Consider the following 18,386-nt stretch of genomic DNA (forward strand, 5'->3'; position numbering starts at 1 on the left):
CAAGCTTTTAATGGTGTTCGTTCCCCCCCCGAGGATTTGTTTGCATTTTCACCTTAATAAAAAAAATCCTGATCAACCAGCAGAATTGCAGCAGTTATAAACTCAAACCAGCTTCTCAGCAGTTTATGGGACCTTAGTAAACTATGAAAAAATGGTTAAGATTTGAAACCCTCTGAAATGTATGTGTTGCTTAGCAATTGTATATTCAAAAAGAAAAAAAAGTAACCAGGACAAGCTGAACATGTGACACAATCACTGCTTTCTTTGTGGCATAAACAGTAAAATGTTGTAGTTTAAAAAAAAAAACAACACTTGGTAAAAGCTCTATTTTTGTACAAAGGTAATTTTATCCCTTGCTTATGTACTCTGTTCTTTCCCTTCTCACTGTGGGCTGTTATGTACATTGTGGAAAAGCTTATTTGACGGCAAGAGATAATTTTCAGATTGAAAATGTAAGACAGGAGTAATAGTAAGCTTTGGCACTTTGGTAACTGTGTCGCTTTTACTTTGCCATGTTTTAACCTGTCGCTGCAAGATGGGAGTATCTTCTTTCATTATATTTTGTCTATTTTTAAGAAAATGGAATTTTGTCATCTGTTCTTCGTGGGTTGTTCTCTGATGTTCTTCATTCATGGACAGGAAAAAAAAAGGTTATTAAAAAATTTTAAGTGAGCGTTTCCAGTTGATTTGTGTTAGGTGTACAGAAATAAAACTGTCAATGACTCGGGGTGAAACATACAAAAACTGTTTTTATTCAGATGTGAATTACAGCTGTCAGATGCGAAGATATTTTACATAGAATCCAGGTTAACTACAGGAAAAGCAGCCTGCTGGCTTCATGTGCAGAACTATCAGCTAGTCAAGCAGAGAACATAAAAACACAAAGACAGCTAAAGTAATCAAACTGCGACACGTGGCGTTGTTGTATGTACAAATACTGGAACACAATAACTGCATTTGGTCACTGTTGTGAACTGTCAAGTGTTATTAAGTACTTCTTTTTTTAAGGGTCATTCAGGGTCAATTTGATTTTTGTAGCAAATCTTGAAGAATTGTAAACATTCTCAATGATTGCACTTACGTCAAATTCTGGTTTGTTGCCCTAAAAAAATGTTTTTTAAAATATCTTGTTAGGGCATAAAGCACTCACTTAAGATCCAAAGTCCTTAAGTATTAAGTAGTTGTCCTCAGGTATACCGTCACTTCTTTACTTTAAAGTCACTGATTGTAAATGGTACTACTGAGTTACACAAAGGCAGAAAATAAAATAACACAAAGGACCAAATAACCATTATATTCATTGTACAAGACTAGAATCGTGCTTGTGAAGACTGTTATGAGGCAGTGAAATCGAGGTTAATGCAGTGTTTAAAAAAATAAAATACTGAAGCACCAGAATATTGCTGCAAAGTAAAACGAGGAGAGAAAAAAAAAAAAAAAACCAATCACAAATTTCCATAATGAGACATCGAAATCTGGCACATGCTTTGATGAGGGGATAACGTCCGCTGCAGAACTGTGTGTGGATGATGTGTCTGGTTTGGTTCTCCTGGCTGAATGTCATGACATTTCATGGAGTTTAATTTCATTCTTCCAATCCAGCAGGAGCTCTCTGTTAGAAAACAAAAGTCCTCCTGTCTTACAATAAAATGTAGGAAAATTATATATATATATAAAAAAAAACAAAGGAACACAAGTGGCCCAAAAGATCCAAAATGGCTTAGCAGTCGCTTTTCCATAGCTTGATGGTTTTGTCGTTTTCTAAAGCCGCAGATGCAATGATGTTCTCTGTGGGGTGGCAGGCAGTCGAAATGACAACATCTGAAAAAAGTGCAAGAAGAAAATTTAAAGAATGACAAACTAAAAGAACAGATTGCACCAGAACACAATATTTAAAACACAGCTGCAAATTTCTGTCTTAAAAATGAGCCGCACCTTCAAATATTTAATTAAATAAATGCAAAGTGATTCTAAAAGACAACTAACTCTGCCTTAGACTTTTAGTCCCCATACAAAAATGCTATTCTATCTGCGTTTTCAGTCACAGTGCATCTGCAGTACCTGTGTGGCCCTGGAGTTTCTGCACAATCTCCTTCGTCTGCAGGTTCCAGATATAAACCATGTTGTCTTCTGAGCCCGACACGATCCACTGCAAAAGAGCAGCGGCACTTAGGCTCAGAGTTATGTTTGCACACATAAGTGATTTCAAAAGGACCATTTTGTAATTTTAAAGTAATACTGAAACTAAAAGCACCAATAAAAACAAAATATAAACGTTCATTTTCTCAAAGAAATGATCTTACCTTCCCACCAGTGACAGAGAAATTTGCAAATATGCAGTACTTCTCATTTTTATGGCCCGTGTATGTCTTCAAGCACTGAAATGTTAGAAAAGCAGAAGTTATTTGTATGTGTTATACAATCAAAAATGACAAAACTGTAAAATCTGCAAGTTTTATTCATTACTAAACAAACATTTCACATCTTAAAGCAAAATAAAATGCCATCTTTACTCAGGCTATGGAAAAGCGACTGCTAAGCCATTTTGGATCTTTTAGGCCACTTGTGTGCATCTACTGGGAATGTGCATCTATGATTTAAAATTTCTGAACTCTTAATACATAAACACCGACAAATTAAATCAGTTAGAATAAAAGAACTGAATGATAATCAAGGCTTTCAACAGCTTTCAAAGGCAATTACCTTTCCTTTGCTGTAGTCCCACAGCTTCAGCGTGCTAAAAGAAATACAAACAGAAGTTTAAAATCGACAGTCAAATAAACAGACAGCAGCTCACTGTGATGCTGTGCTGCCTCCTGCTGGTGAAATCCAAGTGGTGCTTGTGAAAAACTGTCCAGCTCCTTAAGACGTCAATTCAGATTTAGTTATATAGTACCAAATCACAACACCACTCACCTCAAGGCGCTTTACAGTGAGAGACCCCCCCCCCCAATTAGCAAGCGTCATGAAGGAAAGCCACAAAACTGAGCAACGTCTATACTCACTTATCCAGTGTAGCAGCCAGGATGTATTTCCCATTGGGGGAAAACTTTACAAACGACACAGGAGGGTTGTCGTCATCTAAGACACACAAAAAACAAGAATGCATTGATCACAAAGACACGTTTAAAAGAACAAAACAAAACTGAAAAAACTCAAAGCTTCAGTCTGATTGCATTTTTCATGCCTCAATACAAAACTAATTAGATTTGCTGTCACTAATCAATCGTTTAATTAGCACATTCTGTAACAAATCAAACCAAACGAGAAGAATTGGAACACGTGTGTGACTGATCTTACCTATCAGTGTCTTTAAACACTGCCCTGATGCTGTGTCCCAGATTCGACTGTGAATGAAAGATAACACAATTAACTGAGAGACATTTCCGTGTATTTAAAAAAAAATAAAAAAAAATCACACACCGGGTGACTAGAAAGTCATCCACATCAGCTACAATGTGATGATAAGGGATTCTTTTTAGCTCGAGCACAGAGCAAATATGCCAGACACGGAGCATTTCCAGTTCTTATCAAAGACAAGCTTGTTCTTTTAAAAAGCACCCATGTTCCCTGAACTGTGGCCAGAGAGTCTCAGGAGGATCCAAGTACTCACCAAAGGCCATCGTAGCTACTGGACACGATCAGAGAGCCGTCTCTGTTGAAGTGAACCTGCAAGCCGAGGCAGACCATCATGCCTTTAATACAGTGTTAATATTAAATCCGGAACATTTGTCTAATTAATTATAAAAATAAACTTACAGCAGAGACTGGATCAGAATGAGCTGGCAGCGTTTTCAGACATTTCCCAGTCTTCACGTCCCATATCCTTACACTCTCATCGAACTAGAAACGGAAGAGAAAAAAAATAATCATTTTTTGGAAAACCACTCAGAAACTGCTTCTAATGCTCAAAGTGAAGGCTTTCGCAAAGGTCTAACATCTGCTTTCCATTTAGTTAGGACTTGTTTCTTGCCAAGAGCTTGGTACTCACCGATCCTGACACAATAAGATTGGACTGGGGGTTGAAGTTGCAGCAGAAGACGTAGTTGCTGTGACCTTTCAGAGTTTTTAAGCACTTCCCCTGGATTAGAGAGAAAATTGGTCAAAATGTCACATTTCTCACCCACACTGAAAAATCCAGGACCATCTTCAACTAAACCACACTACAAGCGCAGCTTTAAATGTAATACAATTTTAACATCAGCAGAAACCACTGATATGAACCTAAGAGTCTACATGGATTTCATTTTCATACTTCATAAAAGTATAATGATAAGAGACACAGCAGCGATGTAGACCGAGCCTTACCAAATCACTATCTCCCCTTTTTTACAGCAGTACACCGCATTTCCAACACACTGAGATTCTATTACAAGTAGTACTCCCAAACAAAGCCTTCTCATTTACATATTTTTCCGACTCTATTATCAGAAAATAGGCCCATATAAAATAACCCATTAATACATTTTAATCAGCAACTTCCGAGCCATTTCCAATCTGCCACTCTGCTAAGATCCGAATTTGATAAACGCAACATCATCTGACAAAATCAGCACATGACTTCAGCTAAATTTACAAAGAAATTCAGAAGCAAATCTAACTAAGTAAGCATGTCATAATGTCTCTGAACTTCTCTGAAAAGAGCATGTGATATCTTCTCCCAGTAACAGAATGAGAATGTGCAGGTAGAGTAAATAAAGGGGAGATTGCCCACAAGTTAACCAATCACAGATTGCATTGTTCTCTCAGACAGCAAGAATAGTAAGTCCAGCCAAATGATCATGAGATGATCTTTTGCAGTATAAGGGCCTGAATAACAAGCCTCCCCATAGATTTAGTTGAACTCATGCATTCAAGTAGTCAACAAATATTCTGAACATTGATTGTGAAAATGAAATCAGTATTTTTAGCAGTACCAGCAATACTGCATAATATCTGTGTCATATTCAGAACAGGCTGTCAGTCTGGGGTGTAGCTCTCACAGATTCAGGCTTAAGACCAAGCTGGCGATGTGGGGAGACAGCAGTGGATGACTCAGCCTACTGCACAGGAGTGGACAAAGATCAGCTGAGTATTTTAAAGTACAATATGTTTATAATATTCATCTACAGTATTATACAAAAGTCTTCAGCCAGCCCTTGTTTCTTTATACTGTGCTAAGAAAATGGGAAATGGGGAGCAGTAAACTGTGCAATCATAAATGGAAATACAATACATAAAGTAAAAACAATTCTGATGAGCATGAAAGCCAATTCAGCACATCCTGAACTCTCTTAGGAAAACGTTCTTGTAATTTCTTTAAGTAGTCTTCAAGACTATTTCTGCAGGCTTCCTGGAGGACATTCTATGCTCCTCTTTGGATGTTGGCTGCCCTTTGTTCTGTTCTGTCAAAATGATCCTGCAATGCTTCAATAATGTCCGAGCTCTGGGGAGGGCATTTTATGATGAGGCTTCAGCAAACAGATCAACTGAAGGGCCAGGTGCATTTCTCAGAGTCTGTTTCAGGACTCTGTTTCAGATATTTTCATATTTAATCTGTTATAGATAGTTTTAAGGCCTGCCACTTCTTTTGCCCTTTACTTGTCCTGTTTCCTTTTTTTGTAAAGGACACGCTGTACACCATGCTGAGATATGCCAAGTTTTCAGGTAATAGTTCTAGGGGAAACCACCTGGTTGGTACAAAAATATTATTTCATCCCATCAAACTTATATTTGGCATTTCTCAGATTCAACAAAAGAAATGGGCACATATTAGCAGCTTTCGTGGCAGGCTCTTAGTAAAAAATAAATAAATAGAGATAAAATTTAAAATTGGTTCTTTTCCAAAGTTGTCTGTAAAATATAAGAAAAAAAAAAAGTTCATCCTTTGAGTTACGTGGCTTTACAAAAGCAAAAAACATTCTTCCTAAAATGGCCAGGAACAAGGCCTGGACTGAAAATGAGTGAAAAAGCATCCTATGAAGGTCATTCAAAGAAAATCTTGAATGACCTTCAGAAAGCCTAAAAACACAAGACCTTTTTAAAAATGACATGAAAGTCTCACTCCAAATATGAGTTTTGCATAGGACTGTATATTTTTTCTTAATAATGTTTTTTTTTTTAGATGTTCCAACTCTTTTGTGCTGTGCACATTTCATTTATATAAAAAATGACAATCAATTACCTACATGAGCTAACCTAATAGTTGTAGTTAGTGCTACTACACTTCAGTTGCAACGCTGATACCTGCCAATCACTCATCCAAGATCATACTCATAATTGTGCCACAGCTATTCATGCTTTTTATTATTTATCTTTATGGTTCTTCTAGAAAGAAGACTAGACTCCCTACTGTTGGATAGCTAAAATAAAAATAACCAAAACTGTTGGTCAAATATTCTATGATGGTAATATACCTGTGCAGCTTGCAAAAATGTATGCGCAGCAAACAGAATTCAGTATTATATCACACATTCCAGCAGAATCATTTAAATAATCTCCCATCTTACCGAGCTGACGTCCCAAATCTTCAGGGTTTTGTCGTCTGATGCAGATACCAGGAGGTTGGAGTCAGAGGACCAGGCCACATCAGATATACCCTGCAGATTCATGGGAACTGATCAGGACTTGAAGCTCTGAGAACAGCTAGCATGGTGCCAATGTAAGAACTAATGGAACCGTGGCTTGGCTCTTAGTAACGAGTCCAAACATCTGATCCCAATTGACTAAACATCAAGGATGCTACAGTAGCTCTACGTTAGTCCAGCCAATAAAAAACAAAACCATTAACACAGCAGGAGTATAGCTAAGAATTAGTCAAACTCACAAGTTTGTGTCCAGATATGGTTTTCTCAAACTTGCCGTCATACGCGCCCCAGATTTTGATCAGTTTATCAGCAGCTGTAGAGACAGAATGAATACGCACTCAGCATAGGTTAAAAAAACAACACATCATCAATCTTAAAACTCAACAAGAAGCTGCAATAATTTATTGATAATTATTAAGTCATGGAAAAAAAAAAGGTAGTTCCAGCAGTGATTTTTACTCACATGAGCTGGCGAGCCATTCTCCACTCGGACTGAATTTGACAGAGGACACAGCTTTGGTGTGGCCCGCTAATGTGAACTTCAGGCTGTAGTTTGGCTTTGCAGGTGCCGACTGTGAGTGAAAAGGAAATACAACATTTAACAACTCTTGGCTGAGATGTGACAAATATACTAACATTCTAACATTCAAGTCTATATTAAACAAAATACATTCTCTTATAAATCCCAACTATGGCTATTTCCTGGCCCTAAAAGGCTACAGCTGGAACAGAATAGCGATAGTCCCAAAAATTCAAACCTTGCTTTGGCTGGCAGATGCTGACGGCGCTACTGGAGGTTTTGTGTCAGTCTCTGGTTTCTTGTCTTCAGTTGCCATGGTGAAGAAATTAGCATCTACTGTGTACTATCCTAAAGCAGAGGAAAAAATAAATACCATAAGATATTCTTTATGCTACTGGTGCTGATCAGTATACCAGTTATAAATACCAATGAACAAATATAACAGCGAGCCTCAGTAACTTTTCAAGAGGTTTGCATGAACAATATCACTGATGCCTAAAATAAAATAAGACATACTATACAATACAATTCCTTTGCTATTAAAATGACCATTCGACATGTTTCTAGCTGTTTTTTCATTGAACTTTTTTCAAACCAACTATTTTATGCACCCAATAAATCTTACATGTTTGAAAAAACTATTCTTAGTTTCTGATAGGTTTACAAGCAGCAGATACACTGGCACACTCGAAATTTCTTCAGAAATTTTCTAGTTTGTGTTTATTTATTTACATGATGACTATGCAATTTTTTTTCTAGTCTCTAAAATCCTGATATTAAAGTTAGTCAAATATATTTTTTTATTTTTTTAATGGTCATAACTCCCTGCACTGACTGCAACATTCACTGACAGTCAAGTTAAAACGAATTTTAGACTGAATATAGTCGATATTTAGTCTGATAGTGGTGTTAAAATGCAATGAAAGGGCAAACCTCTTTCTCCATCTCACATGACAACAATGGTATATATTGCATAATGACAAAAATGCACAAAGTATATACGAAACCACCTTGCCGTTTAGCTCACGGCGTTTCCTTTTAGTTTTATGCCCCTCATATGAGCTGCAGTTTTTGCTAAACGCCGCATTTACCCCAGTTGGTACAGGCTGTAGCTATTTTCTCTTGTTCGTGTTGCTGCTTTCTCATCTAGCTCCAAGTTTAGCCATTTAAGCTAGCTTTAGCTAGCTAGCATTGCATTACTTCGTTGTGGCTACTTAAAACCACCAAACAGAAACGCAAATGCATTCAGCTAAGACTAGATGGCATCTGTTTGCAATATATTAACATGAATTCGCGTTTAAATGGAACAAACGTGCGAGAAAAGAGAATATCAAACAAAGGGCGATACGGACTCCCTTGGTTGGAAAATTCAACTCTTGACTAAGATCGTATTTGAACGACAGCTAGCCACGCTGTTATATCACTATTCAGATGTTGAACCGTCAACGATAACGCCACTTTAAAACTGGTGGTTTTATATAGACGCTAAAGGTTATTTAATGATGCAGCCGCCGCTGCTCGAAATGCACTGGTGCTGTTGACAAACTGGCTGAGGTACCATGGAGGGGCCCTCCATTCACACAATGAGGATTCAGTCATAAAGACGGTACTCACAGATTAACGGAGCTTCACGGTCAGATTGTTACTCCTCGTAAACACTCTAAAGGATTTAAAAAAAACACACACACCATGTATGTGTATTCAGACGATCATGGAGAACGTATACAGCAAGTGACTTGCTCTTGGATGATTTCCTGTAGGGAAAGAGAAGCGGGGAATGTGGTGTGCTGTGGCTTTGCGCATGCGTGTTACGCTCTTCTTCTTCTTTGGTTTTCACGGCGGGACGCAAACCAACGTGTTTACGCGCATACTGCCACAATCCATTAAACAGAGAGTTTTGCATGTCATTCATTATTATATCTTCCATTTTTATAAAACATTATAAAAACAACTGTTGATAAAGACGTTTAGAGAAGGTCAGGATGAGTTCGATTGTTTCTAAAGAATATATGGGGCATATGATTGGGTACAAGAGATGGAATGCTGCAAAGAAATATCTTAAGGTGGTGCAGGACATCTAGGAGGACAACAAGACAGTGGTGTGGTGTGCAATACGAGTGACAGATGGGTTTGAAGGAGGGGTGGGATTATATCAGGGATTGGCTCCAAACCACTTCTTATTTGCAGTGGTAATGGACAAGTTGACTGATAAAGTCAGTGGACTATGATGTACAGAGAGTAGGGAGCAGGTGGAAAAGAGTCCAGAAAGGTGTAGGTATGAGCATTTAAGTCCGTTTGAAGCAAGACATATTAAATATGTGTGAATGAGAAAGAAACACATGTAACATTGAAAATCCAAAGAATAAAGGTAGTGAAGGTGGATTCAAATAGGAGTTTAGTGCACAAGAGAGGTGAAGAGGGGTGTGCAGGCAATGGTGGAGATGAACATGAGAAGGATGCAGCACAAGTCAAATGGAAGGTTTAGAAGGTCATAAAGAGACCTGCTATGATGTATGGTTTGGAGATGGTGGCGCTCATAAGAAGACAGGAGGTTGAGCCAGATATGGCAGATGTGAAGATGCTGAGATTTTCATTCTGAATTACCAGAATGAACAAGATTAGAAATGAGTACCTGAGAGCAAGGTTGATCAGCTTGAAGACAGTTGAACAGTGTGTAGAGAAGGGGTAGTGGATATACTGGACAAAAGATGTTGGAGATGGAGTTGCCAAGCTGGAGGAAAAGAGGAAGACCTCAGAAGAGGTTCATGGATGTAGTGAAGGAGGACATGCAGGGTTGGTGTGGCAGAGGAGGAAGCTAGACGCAGGGTGAGGTGGAGGCTGATGATCCACTGTGGCGACACCTAAAGGGAGCAGCCAGAAGCAGAAGAAGAAGAAGAATGAATGAAATCAACGCTCTCCTCTCTTGGGATCGTTACACTTTCGGTCATTTTGGTCATTTGGTTCTCGACACCCTCCGACACAGCAGGCGGCGGTATACGCTGTTAACTTTGGCTAAAAAATTGGTCACAGAAGCTTTCGACGAAGGGCAGCTTGTTACTTGAAGCCATTCCCGCAGCAGGTTTGTGTGGAAGTTTTCAGCTGGTCTAAGTGCAGCCAGGAGTTACCGTATCTCGATTTTTTTTTCTCTGTTTGGCCTTCGGTGCGGCGCGAACGGGCTTAAATAGAAACTAGCATTTTAAAGCACCTTCATGAGAAGAAAAAACGAGTTGGTAAACACTCGTGACTCTCCCGTTATCCTCTGCGAAACAAGTTATGTGGTACATGTATGTGTTGCCGTTATCTGAAGGTAATTGCGAGCGTTCAGGTAACAGCGACTGGCGTCCCTATGAAAACTTTGTAAGTGGTAAGTTAACCGCGGCAAAGCGAGGCCCAACTGTAATACACAAACCCCAGTAGGCGCTGCACAAGATACTGTGGTGTTTTTTTATTGCCCATTTGCAGTGACGACTTAAATCTGTCTCTCAATGCGCCCATATAGGTTTACCTTAATCTGCTAGCCAAATGAAGCTAACGTGCTGAACGTGACTGGTTAGTGTTCCCAAGAGCTGGCCTCCTGATTATTTCACTCTGTCGTGCTCATTTAAAACTTGACAATCCGATTCTTCCTTCTTACTCCGTTAAGTTAGCATTATATTAGTATGGTATGATATTACATGAGCTAGGATGAGATTTATACCGCGTCTGAGATCATGCAGACTCTCACTGCCTTCTCCAGTGGCGATGTTTAGTAAAATGAGCAAACGAAATAAAATTAGATTTGAAGAAACATTTGATCTGAAATAAAGGAAAATAATTTAAATGTTAAAATAGATAAACAGTAATATCACCTCAATAAAACTTAAAGTTAAATACATGAAATGCATTTATTGAGAAAAGGATGCGTTCACAACAATTGAAATATAATCTGTTAACTTAGACCAACAAAATATAACAATATTTGAAGAATAAAGTTTTGTAAGCTATTTAAAAACTAAACTGAAATGAACAAAGCCTCCCTCGAAATTAATTGAAATGCATTAGAACTGCAAATAAAACTGAAATAAGAAAAAATCGAAATCACCTGCTCCTTTCTGCTGCTCCCTTTAAGGGTCGCCACAATGGGTCATCTCCCTTCATTTCACCTTATCTGTAGCACCCTCCTCTGTCACACTAACACTCTCCATGTTCTCCTTCACTACATCTAAGAATCTCTTCTCTTGTCTTTCTCTTTTCTTCATACCTAGCAGCTCCATCTTTATCATCCTTTGTAGCAACCTCAGTCTAAGCTGACCCTTTCATGTCCTCATTTTTAATCTTGCCCATTCTAGTCAGGCCTAATGAAAATCTTAGCTCTTCACCTTTAACAGCTCCAGCTCGACCTCCCGCCTTTTTGTTAGTGCTCCAAACCATACTTCATAGCCCGTCTCGCTCCCATCCTCTAAACCTTCGCTTTCACTTCTGCTGCTATCCTCCTGTCACAAATCACCCGTGACACTCATCTCCACTCACTTTCCCCTCTCTTCACTTTCTTCTTCACCACTCACCTCTTGATTCCTCTTCTATCTAATGCATACCTCCATCTCTCCACCTTCTCTAAATATTCAAATTGGAATAATTGCAGGCAGGCATTGCTAGACAGCTAAATAAACATAGCTGATTCCAACACCATCAGTGAAACAGCCTCTCAAATTTTGTCAGTGTATTTGCCAAGAAAACATTTCTCAGTTCGCATGCCCACTAAACCTTTACACACCCTCCGTGTCTTCTGCTCATCTGAAGCCGGGTTGCAGTATTCAGACATCCTTCTCTCCAGCCACTCTTTCCAGTTCCCCATGGGGGTCCCAAGGCATTCCCAGGTCAGATGAGATGTATAATCTCTCCAGCAGGTTCTGGGTCTACCCCGGGGTCTCCTCCCAGTTAGGTATGCCCAGGAGGCATTCTAACTGGATGACTGAAATACCTCAATTGCCTCCTTTCAGCATGCAAGGAAAGAGCCTTTATACAGTCATGTGCAGATTGTTTTACATAATAATAAAGTAAAATGAATGTGATAAGCTTCAAAAGATATGAGATATAGTCTGTTTTTGAAACTATATCAATGGTGTGAAGTAATCAGTCGCTTCCTCTTTTATAGTGTTATATTTAATATTTGGAGAACCACATGATCATAACAGTCTATTCTTTTATGTCAGCAGGCCACATTGTGTGGTTTGACGACTCCCCAGCCTGCTTCATGCATAGTTTTCAGAGTGTGTGACAAGCTGTCAGGTGAACACTACATGACTTACAGAAGATAACAGAACCCAGAAGAATTTGTGCAGCCGTCATGTCCACAGACACCAACCAGGACCCTCCTCAGCTTGTTAATCCCCCACCTCCCGAGGTGACCAATCCCAACAAGCAAGGCCGGAGGACCAACCAGCTGCAGTATATGCAGAACATAGTGATCAAATCGCTGTGGCGGCACCAGTTCGCCTGGCCTTTTTACCAGCCTGTCGATGCAGTTGCTCTTGGACTGCCAGTGAGTAGTTTGCACATGTTCAGCTGACAGGGTTACAGTGCATCAAGTCATTTTTATGGGTTTTTCACAAATCATGGTACAAAAATGACTTCAGCCTCAGGATTGCAGGGCTTTTCTTCAGTTAGTTGCACAAGTAAGTCATAGTTTTGCTCATAATGAAAATATTTTTTAATTCCACAATGTCCTCATTCTTTATGCAAAAGTGATGTTAAGTGGGCATTATGTTGTATTATATGATCTATTTAGCCATTGTTGTTAAATATACATTTACTGGTAGCTGCCAGCAGTTTTACGCCGCATTTACCCCAGTTGGTACAGGCTGCAGCCATTTTCTCTTGTTCGTGTTGCGGCTTTCTCATTTAGCTCCAAGTTTACCCATATATATATATATATATATATATATATATATATATATATTTTAGTTTTTTTTTTTAGTTTTCAGATACGCTAACTTGCTTTGTGCTCCTGGGTCTGTCTGTTCTTCTCTTCTGAAACTACCAGATCTTCTTTTCGTTTTGTTATTCTCTCACTGTTAATTTAATGTTGTCTAAGATATTTTTTTGTTTTTCCTCCCTTTTATTTTGTTCCTAATTCTCACGCACAACCCACATACCACAGTGAGTATAGAGGAATGGAATGCAGTGTCACTCTGTCTTGCATCTTATCCTAGTTTTAGCCATACTTCAGTAAGAAATGACTCGAAAGCCTGCCGACATATCCTTGATCCTAAATTTTAATACATCAGCAAGAATGTGTATGAAGTGTAACTAATTTATTTACCCAATTTAGTGCTGAATCTAAAAATGCAAACAGTTGATGTTAAACAGTATTGATGTTAATTCCAACCCGATTATCTGACTCACTTCAGACAGTGCAAAAAAGCTAATCTTGGTGATTTTAAGTTGGTGGCGATTTAGCCACCTCCATTTTTGCCTTAAGTTCCAAACACTATTAAGTAGTCTGAATGATGCCGTTTGACTCTGTCTTAATAAAGTAATTAACATTTAGTTAATATCAAGTTTTATAGAAATAGATTAATTAAATTAAGATCCAACATGAATAAACTGGAAATTGTGCAGTGTAATTGTTCTCCGTTAATCAAACTTTGGCAGAGCCTCAGTGTGGGGCTGCGCAAAAATGTAATGCTATATTTATCTGACATCAACTCTTTCTCTTAACCAGGACTATCATAAAATAATAACATTGCCCATGGACATGGGAACCATTAAGAAACGACTAGAGAACAACTATTATTGGAGTGCGAGTGAATGCCTGCAAGACTTCAACACCATGTTTACCAACTGCTACATATACAATAAGGTGAGGAGCTTTGTGATTGCAAATTCCTTCCATTGTTCCCTTACAGATACTAAGCGTGTCCTCACACTGGGCAATATATGCCATGCCGGAGAATGTTTGAGCAAGAGTTGAGTTTTGTATACTGGGCCTGGATGCAGTTAATTTGGCTTTCGGCGTTGATCGCCAACATTTTCTCAGAACAGCATTCACTGTGAAAATTCCTTATTAAACTAATTACCAATTCTCTAAGGCATGCAAGAGGACAATACGTCACCGTGTCCAAAATTGGCGTAGTTGAGCTACAAAATGCAAAAAAATCATTCCCTCTGTCCTCTTCAGCCTACAGACGATATTGTCCTGATGGCGCTCGCCTTGGAAAAGATTTACTTGCAAAAAGTTGCCCAGATGCCTCAGAATGAAGTGGAGATTGTTCCTCATGCTGCCAAAGGGAAGGGCAAAAAAAGTAGCACACCAGGTAACTCACTTAAAAGAACTTGTAACACTGACTGCTTATTAGTAGTAAACTAGTACTTTGATGTTCGGTCGCAAGAATTCAGCAGACTGCATAGGCTAGCACATGGAGGGTGTCACTGATGAGATGCTGAACACCTTGTATGTAATCCAATAACCAAATATGAGATGAGAGGGTGCAGGCGTTCATGGAGAGTGATGGGTTTTACCGTTACTCTCCAAAATCCTGGCAATCCAGACTTTCAGTTTCACAGCTATGTGTGCTTCTTATCCACTTATTAAAAGTCTAAAGTTTTAATAAGATTATAGATTAGTTTTAGCAGCATTTTCGCTTTAATTATTTTACATCTTTAAAAACTCTAAGCTAATGAAGGAAATAGGGCAGATAAGAGAGAGGAGAAAGGTTTGTTTAAATGAACTAATTGTAACAATTTAATTATTTTTAGAAAGCAGGAAGAGGCATGAGAGCTCAAGCCGTGCCAAGAGCGACTTTGAAGAGGAGTCATCACAACAAAACACTGAACCCTGTGGCCTTAGTGAACAGCTGAAGTACTGCAAGCATATCCTGAAGGAAATGCTCTCTAAGAAACATTCTGCCTACGCCTGGCCTTTTTACAAGCCTGTAGACGCAGAAGCTCTGCAGCTACACGATTATCATGACATCATCAAGTACCCCATGGATCTCAGCACGGTTAAAGTATGTTTGCTTATATGCCTTTATACATGCATTTGCTTTGTGCCTTGATACACATGCTTTATTTGGTTACCTTTTTTATTTTCAGAAAAAGATGGATGCAGGAGAGTACCAGGATGCACAAGTGTTTGCTGCAGATGTTAGGTTAATTTTTTCTAACTGCTACAAATACAATCCTGCACATCATGATGTTGTTATTAAGGCCAGAAAACTTCAGGTGGGTTTGGAATTTATAGAATATTATTATTAAAAATGGGTGGGAGGGGGAAAGTTTTGGTTGCTCTGCTTTCTATTTCACTCTGTTTGCTTCAGGGAGTTTTCGAGCAAAGGTTTGCAAAGATGCCAGACGAACACGTGGAAGTGACCTCACAAGCAGGTGGCAGTTTGGAGAAACCAGAGTCTGCAGAGGAGCGTGCCACCCGACTTGCTGAGTTGCAAGAACAGGTGGGTGCACATCAGGTGGGTTACTGCACAGATGTATTATTACTAGGTGCTTTGAAAAAGTTGTGCAACGCACTGCAAAACAAAGCTCATATCTGATTTAAGTTTGTCCACTGTGCACAAGGAAATAGTCTCCTTGGATAGCTCAGCACCATTTTCAGAGCTGCTTCTACTTTTAGATTTTCCTTTGTGATCTAGTGCACATCATTGTGCAATCTCCTTCACCCCACCACGGCTATAACCCTTACATTGCATTTTATTTTGAGGAATTAAATACTTTAGAGAGCAAAATAGCAAGCTGGGCTGGCAATACACTTTCCTTTTTGATCCACAGTTCAAGTCATTTGTGCCAAATATACCACCTTCACGGCTCGCTCTCATTCTGAAAACTGTGGTCTGGTTTCTGAGCCAAAAGTTGCTGTGTGTTCAACTTTCCAATGTCTGCTGGAAGGCTACTTCCAGGGAGCATGGGTGTTAACTGTGTATTGAACCTTCCTACTGATTCATCATTCTCAGGAATACAAGACTTCTAATTTTTGTGGCACTTTTCTTGCCAGCTTAAAGCCGTTCATGGACAGCTTGCTGCTCTGTCTGAATCCCCTGTGAGTAAACCAAAGAAGAAAAAAGAAAAGGACAAAAAAGACAACAGCCGACAAAATGTAGGAGTATTGAATTCCAGATGTACATCAAATTCCTGTGCTAGGTATGATGTTTTGTTTAGCTCATGAACTTTTTTTTTATTTTGTGGTATTACTTTTTAACAGAGATTTTCACTGCTTTGTCTTTTTGATAGATATTCATGGAAAGGGAGCAATGAATGGGAGTCAGAGGATGAATCTTTGCCAATGACTTACGTTGAAAAGCACCAGCTAAGCCTGGACATTAACCGGTTACCTGGCATGAAACTGGGCCACGTGGTGCACATCATTCAGAGCCAGGAGCCCTCGGTGTGCAACACCAACCCAGATGAAATCGAGATTGACTTTGAGACGCTAAAGCCATCCACTCTGCGTGCTCTGGAGCAATATGTCAAGTCATGTCTCTGTAAGAAGTTTAAGAAATTTCAGAGTAAGTACCAAGCACAGGCTCACTTGAATTCATTTGACATTAAGGCACAAATCACCCATAGATTTTCCCTGCTATCACTATCTGTAGCATTTAATCAATGATGTTGCCTCTTTTACTCCCCTTCATCCAGAGAAAAGCCGTCAAACTCCATCTCATCGCACCAGCAGCAGCAGCAGTTCTTCAGATTCTGCCAACACCAGCTTCACTGACTCGAGCACAGAAGACAGTGACTCATGATTACTGTATTGATTTTATTTATTTTTGCTATTATGACCAAAAGACATTTCGTCAAATATATTAAACCTCTCTATTTTGTTACCTGTTCATTATGTTTAAAATAAAAATTCCCATTGAAAATGTTTGTGCTGTATTTTAAATAACGATCTCTCTGGTGTTTATCAGACTCTAAATCTGCAACAGAGCCGGATGGCATTCTGCTTGGGTAAGAGTAGATTTCATTACATCAGTTTCAGACGATAACGTCTTTGATTGACCATTATCCCATTTTTTTACATTTATGTTTTTTCTTTGCTGATTTGGAAATACTTCAATTTATATTACTAATATTAAGTGCTGTAACTAAATTGTTTCTTAACCATTTATTGACCAAGATTTATACAGGTGTGGTGGACTTATTTTGGCTGTCAAATGAAACACAGTAACCATTTGAATTTTCTTAAAAGCCCCCAAAATGGTTGAGAAGTACAGTAATGTGAGTGCACATGGTAACATCTAGGCAGATATCCCCATAAAGCTCTTCTACTCTTCTTTATAAAATCACTGGAATTTTGTCTTTTCAGCACAAACGGTAATGGAGTTATGATCATTTAAAAGTGCCTGTAAAAATAGGCCCACCAGCGGCCCATGGTAAATAAAGGGTTAATTTAGCACTAAATGCATTTAGGTGTACCATGCAAGAATAATGCACGTTACATAAGACTGATGAATTATCAGGTCTCAACAGTTTTCTTATTTTTATTCTGTATGAAGATGAAATTGAGCAGCAGAGGCCAGGAACATCATGAAACACTGCAGTTTGCTTTGGGGAACAGTCCAAACAGTGGGAATGTAATTTCCCATGAACAAATCACACCATAAAAATGCTTTCCAGAAACCTTAATAACAAATTTTAGAGATTTTCGTGATGGCAAAAAGATGTAATGGAGAGTTGATTGCGCAGAATATGAACAGTGCTTGTTGTTGCATACTGTTTTGTTTTCAGCTTCCATTCCTGTAGTAACTATTTTGTTTTTTTTTTTCATATATTTCTTTGTTCTATATAAACTAAAAATCAGAATACCTGAAAATAACACCGGTCTGCTTCCTGATATTGTCTTTCTTTTAATATTAGACAAAGTTCACCAGAGTAAAACCAAAATTCAGTTTTTAAATTGTGAATGTATTTATTAAGGGAAAAAAATCTATCCAAACCTACCTGGAAAAAGTATTTGCACCTAACATCAAGTTGTGCCACCCTTGGCAGCAAGAACTGCAGTTAAGCATTTCTGCTAACTGGCGATGAGTCTATAACACCACTGTGGAGGAATTTTAGCTCACTCTTCCTATGCAGAATTGTTTTTAGTTCAGTCACGTTGGAGTTTTTGCAAGCATAAATGACCTGTTTAATTTAATACCAAAGCAACTCAGTCAAATTTAAGTCCAAAGTTGGACTAAGCCACTCGAAAATCTTTTTCTTTTTATTGAGCCAGTCAGAGGTGGATTGTTCTATTGTGCAACCCAGGTGCACTGAAGGGAACAAACAGAAGGCTGGATGTTCTCCCTCTGGATTTTGTGGTAGAAACATAA

The 18,386-nt window shown here is 38.7% G+C and overlaps 2 protein-coding genes across 9 annotated transcripts; one reads left to right on the forward strand and one right to left on the reverse strand.

The window, feature by feature from the left end:
- Window positions 1-729: 729 nt before the first annotated feature.
- Window positions 730-8,895, reverse strand: wdr5 (WD repeat domain 5). Its single transcript, XM_085165936.1, has 14 exons — window positions 8,701-8,895; window positions 7,325-7,434; window positions 7,030-7,138; window positions 6,806-6,879; window positions 6,489-6,578; window positions 3,992-4,081; window positions 3,760-3,843; window positions 3,614-3,669; window positions 3,301-3,347; window positions 3,006-3,081; window positions 2,704-2,737; window positions 2,304-2,378; window positions 2,062-2,149; window positions 730-1,821 (listed from the first exon to the last, which is right to left on the reverse strand). The coding sequence occupies exons 2-14, from the start codon at window positions 7,400-7,402 to the stop codon at window positions 1,721-1,723; spliced, it is 1,002 nt and encodes a 333-aa protein (XP_085022062.1). The 5' UTR covers window positions 7,403-7,434; window positions 8,701-8,895; the 3' UTR covers window positions 730-1,720.
- A 1,107-nt stretch (window positions 8,896-10,002) lies between these two features.
- Window positions 10,003-16,937, forward strand: LOC146514581 (bromodomain-containing protein 3-like). Of its 8 annotated transcripts, none has more exons than XM_085165915.1 (10): window positions 10,003-10,450; window positions 12,279-12,607; window positions 13,790-13,927; window positions 14,246-14,381; window positions 14,824-15,074; window positions 15,160-15,288; window positions 15,384-15,530; window positions 16,070-16,215; window positions 16,306-16,580; window positions 16,711-16,937. In XM_085165915.1, exons 2-10 carry the CDS (start codon window positions 12,413-12,415, stop codon window positions 16,815-16,817), a joined length of 1,524 nt encoding a protein of 507 aa, XP_085022041.1. In that variant the 5' UTR covers window positions 10,003-10,450; window positions 12,279-12,412; the 3' UTR covers window positions 16,818-16,937. The 8 variants fall into 8 exon arrangements, with proteins under 8 accessions (XP_085022041.1, XP_085022043.1, XP_085022042.1 ...); XM_085165917.1 differs by having other exon boundaries at window positions 12,282-12,607; XM_085165916.1 differs by having other exon boundaries at window positions 10,003-10,165.
- Window positions 16,938-18,386: the final 1,449 nt, after the last annotated feature.

This window comes from Neolamprologus multifasciatus, chromosome 7, assembly GCF_963576455.1.
Source record: "Neolamprologus multifasciatus chromosome 7, fNeoMul1.2, whole genome shotgun sequence".
Taxonomy (NCBI): Eukaryota; Metazoa; Chordata; class Actinopteri; order Cichliformes; family Cichlidae; genus Neolamprologus; species Neolamprologus multifasciatus.

Excerpts from the sequence above, each read along its gene's own strand:
- LOC146514581 (XM_085165915.1), top strand. The coding sequence starts at position 12,413 with ATGTCCACAGACACCAACCAGGACCCTCCTCAGCTTGTTAATCCCCCA. Across the intron at positions 14,382-14,823 it reads CAAAAAAAGTAGCACACCAG|AAAGCAGGAAGAGGCATGAG; the intron begins GTAACTCACTTA and ends AATTATTTTTAG. Across the intron at positions 15,289-15,383 it reads TTAAGGCCAGAAAACTTCAG|GGAGTTTTCGAGCAAAGGTT; the intron begins GTGGGTTTGGAA and ends TGTTTGCTTCAG.
- wdr5 (XM_085165936.1), bottom strand. The coding sequence starts at position 7,402 with ATGGCAACTGAAGACAAGAAACCAGAGACTGACACAAAACCTCCAGTA. Across the intron at positions 7,139-7,324 it reads CATCTGCCAGCCAAAGCAAG|TCGGCACCTGCAAAGCCAAA; the intron begins GTTTGAATTTTT and ends TTTCACTCACAG. Across the intron at positions 6,579-6,805 it reads CCATATCTGGACACAAACTT|GGTATATCTGATGTGGCCTG; the intron begins GTGAGTTTGACT and ends ATGAATCTGCAG.